The sequence below is a fragment of the Elephantulus edwardii genome, unplaced genomic scaffold (genome assembly GCF_000299155.1).
Source record: "Elephantulus edwardii isolate Elephantulus edwardi_28Jun2011 unplaced genomic scaffold, EleEdw1.0 scaffold00079, whole genome shotgun sequence".
Classification (NCBI taxonomy): Eukaryota; Metazoa; Chordata; class Mammalia; order Macroscelidea; family Macroscelididae; genus Elephantulus; species Elephantulus edwardii.
In genome coordinates this window covers 10,852,310-10,854,040 of record NW_006399829.1, presented here as the reverse complement: position 1 = coordinate 10,854,040, position 1,731 = coordinate 10,852,310, and the positions used below count along the sequence as shown (strand labels likewise).

The 1,731-nt window shown below is 33.4% G+C and overlaps 1 protein-coding gene across 1 annotated transcript in view; it reads left to right on the top strand.

Moving 5' to 3' along the window:
* Window positions 1–1,731, top strand: part of SKIV2L2 (superkiller viralicidic activity 2-like 2 (S. cerevisiae)) — a 120,128-nt gene that overhangs the window by 49,047 nt on the left and 69,350 nt on the right. The window contains exon 14 of the mRNA XM_006889591.1: window positions 605–684. Within this exon, the coding sequence (XP_006889653.1) occupies window positions 605–684 (80 nt within the window). The remainder of the gene's footprint in view (window positions 1–604; window positions 685–1,731) is intronic.

The following is a 1,731-nucleotide window of genomic DNA, read 5'->3' as shown; positions in this document are numbered from 1 at the left end:
TATAGTTTTCTATTTTGGTGATTTCCTTTCCTGGCTTTGGTATCAAGGATTTGTTTGCTTCGTAGAATGAATCTGGGAGAATTCCATCTTCCTCTGTTTCCTCAGATAGTTTAGAATTGGTGACAATTCTTTGAAGCACTACTTCTAAGTACTAAGTGACCATTGATCATATGCTGTTTCCTGACACGATTTACTGTTAACCAGATCCTTTTGTTACAGTGACTGTGTGTATGCTTCCCATCATCTTTGTATGCTTCCTGCATCATTTGGTATCTTACCCATAGAATTTTTCTGCTCTGGGTCTTGAATTTATTATTCTTTCAGCTGAGAAATGCTGAGCATTTAAGTCCTTGCACATTTCATTATAAAATTACACTGTGCCTTCTCAGGAATTTTGTTGTTATTATTGTTAAATAATACTACTTTCATTCATGGCTTAAGTTTACTTGCTACAGTGTTTAAGAGAATTCTGTTAAATATATGATAATTTTGATCTGACATTATCGTTTATTTTAAAATATGGATCCTCTACTTCTTTGTAATGAATGAAATGTTATATAACAGACTCATTTTGGCTCATGTTTACTCTTTGATTTCTCTGTAGATGAAGAGAAAAAGATGGTTGAAGAGGTGTTCAGTAATGCAATAGACTGCTTGTCTGATGAAGATAAAAAACTCCCTCAGGTGAGTGATTAGCATCAGTAGATGAAATATAGATAGTACAGATAGTATGCATATACTTCTTTCTTCTTGGTTGTGTTGCAATATGGCATTGTTTGCATACTGTAGCAAATAATGTTACACTGAAATGACATGTTGATTTATATTCTAAAATTTAGTATATAGATAGGAACAATTTACTGCCTAAAAGAACTTTTCTCTCAGTGCACACTTTCATTATCTGAAAATTGGTGTTTCTGTGTCTCATACTTTGGTGCTAGTTTTAAATAATTAAATTTCTTAATCATAAGGCTTCCCAGAAATACAATCTTGTACACTTTATGAAAGTCTTGATTTAGTAAGGTATTAAAGTCTACTTTGTCTTAATTAAAGAACTCTGTTGGGCAGTGGTTAAACTGGCTAGCTCATCAGCGATCACACTGGGGAAAACAAGAGTTTCTGCTTCAGTAAAAAGTTTCAGCTTTTGAAATTCTACTAGGCAGTTCTACTTTGTCTTATTCTGAGTAGGAATGGGCTTGATAGACATATGTTTGTGTTATGCCAGTCGTTCCTTTTTCTATTCGTTGGATTTCTACAAATATTTAAATAAATAAATTGATGCCTGCTTGACATGTTTAGAAATTTTGAGTTAATTGGAGTTTTTAAAATATCCTATTCATTAAAATAAATATCTTATAAGCTCTCTTACTGATTCTGAAGTTTATCAAGAGCTAAAAATTGCTTTCTCCAACTTACTATGTAAAAGTTTGGTTTTGTGAAAAGAAAAATTGGTAAGTCAAACATTTTTTTGTAAATGAAAACTTTATTCCGTTGGCAGTTTATAACAAAACTGCAGTAGCATGTTTATTGGTATTTAAAATAGTGCTTAATTTAAAAGAAAAGCCCCATCCCCCACCCCCCAGTTGTATTAGTAGTGTCTAAGGACGGAGCCATGTCTATACTGGACACGGGGAAAAAATCTCTCTGACAAGCTGTCAAGTCATGGGTCAGACAATGGGACATTAATTCTGAAGGCATTTGGTAGAAGTGAAGTGGTATCCTGCTGGAGGG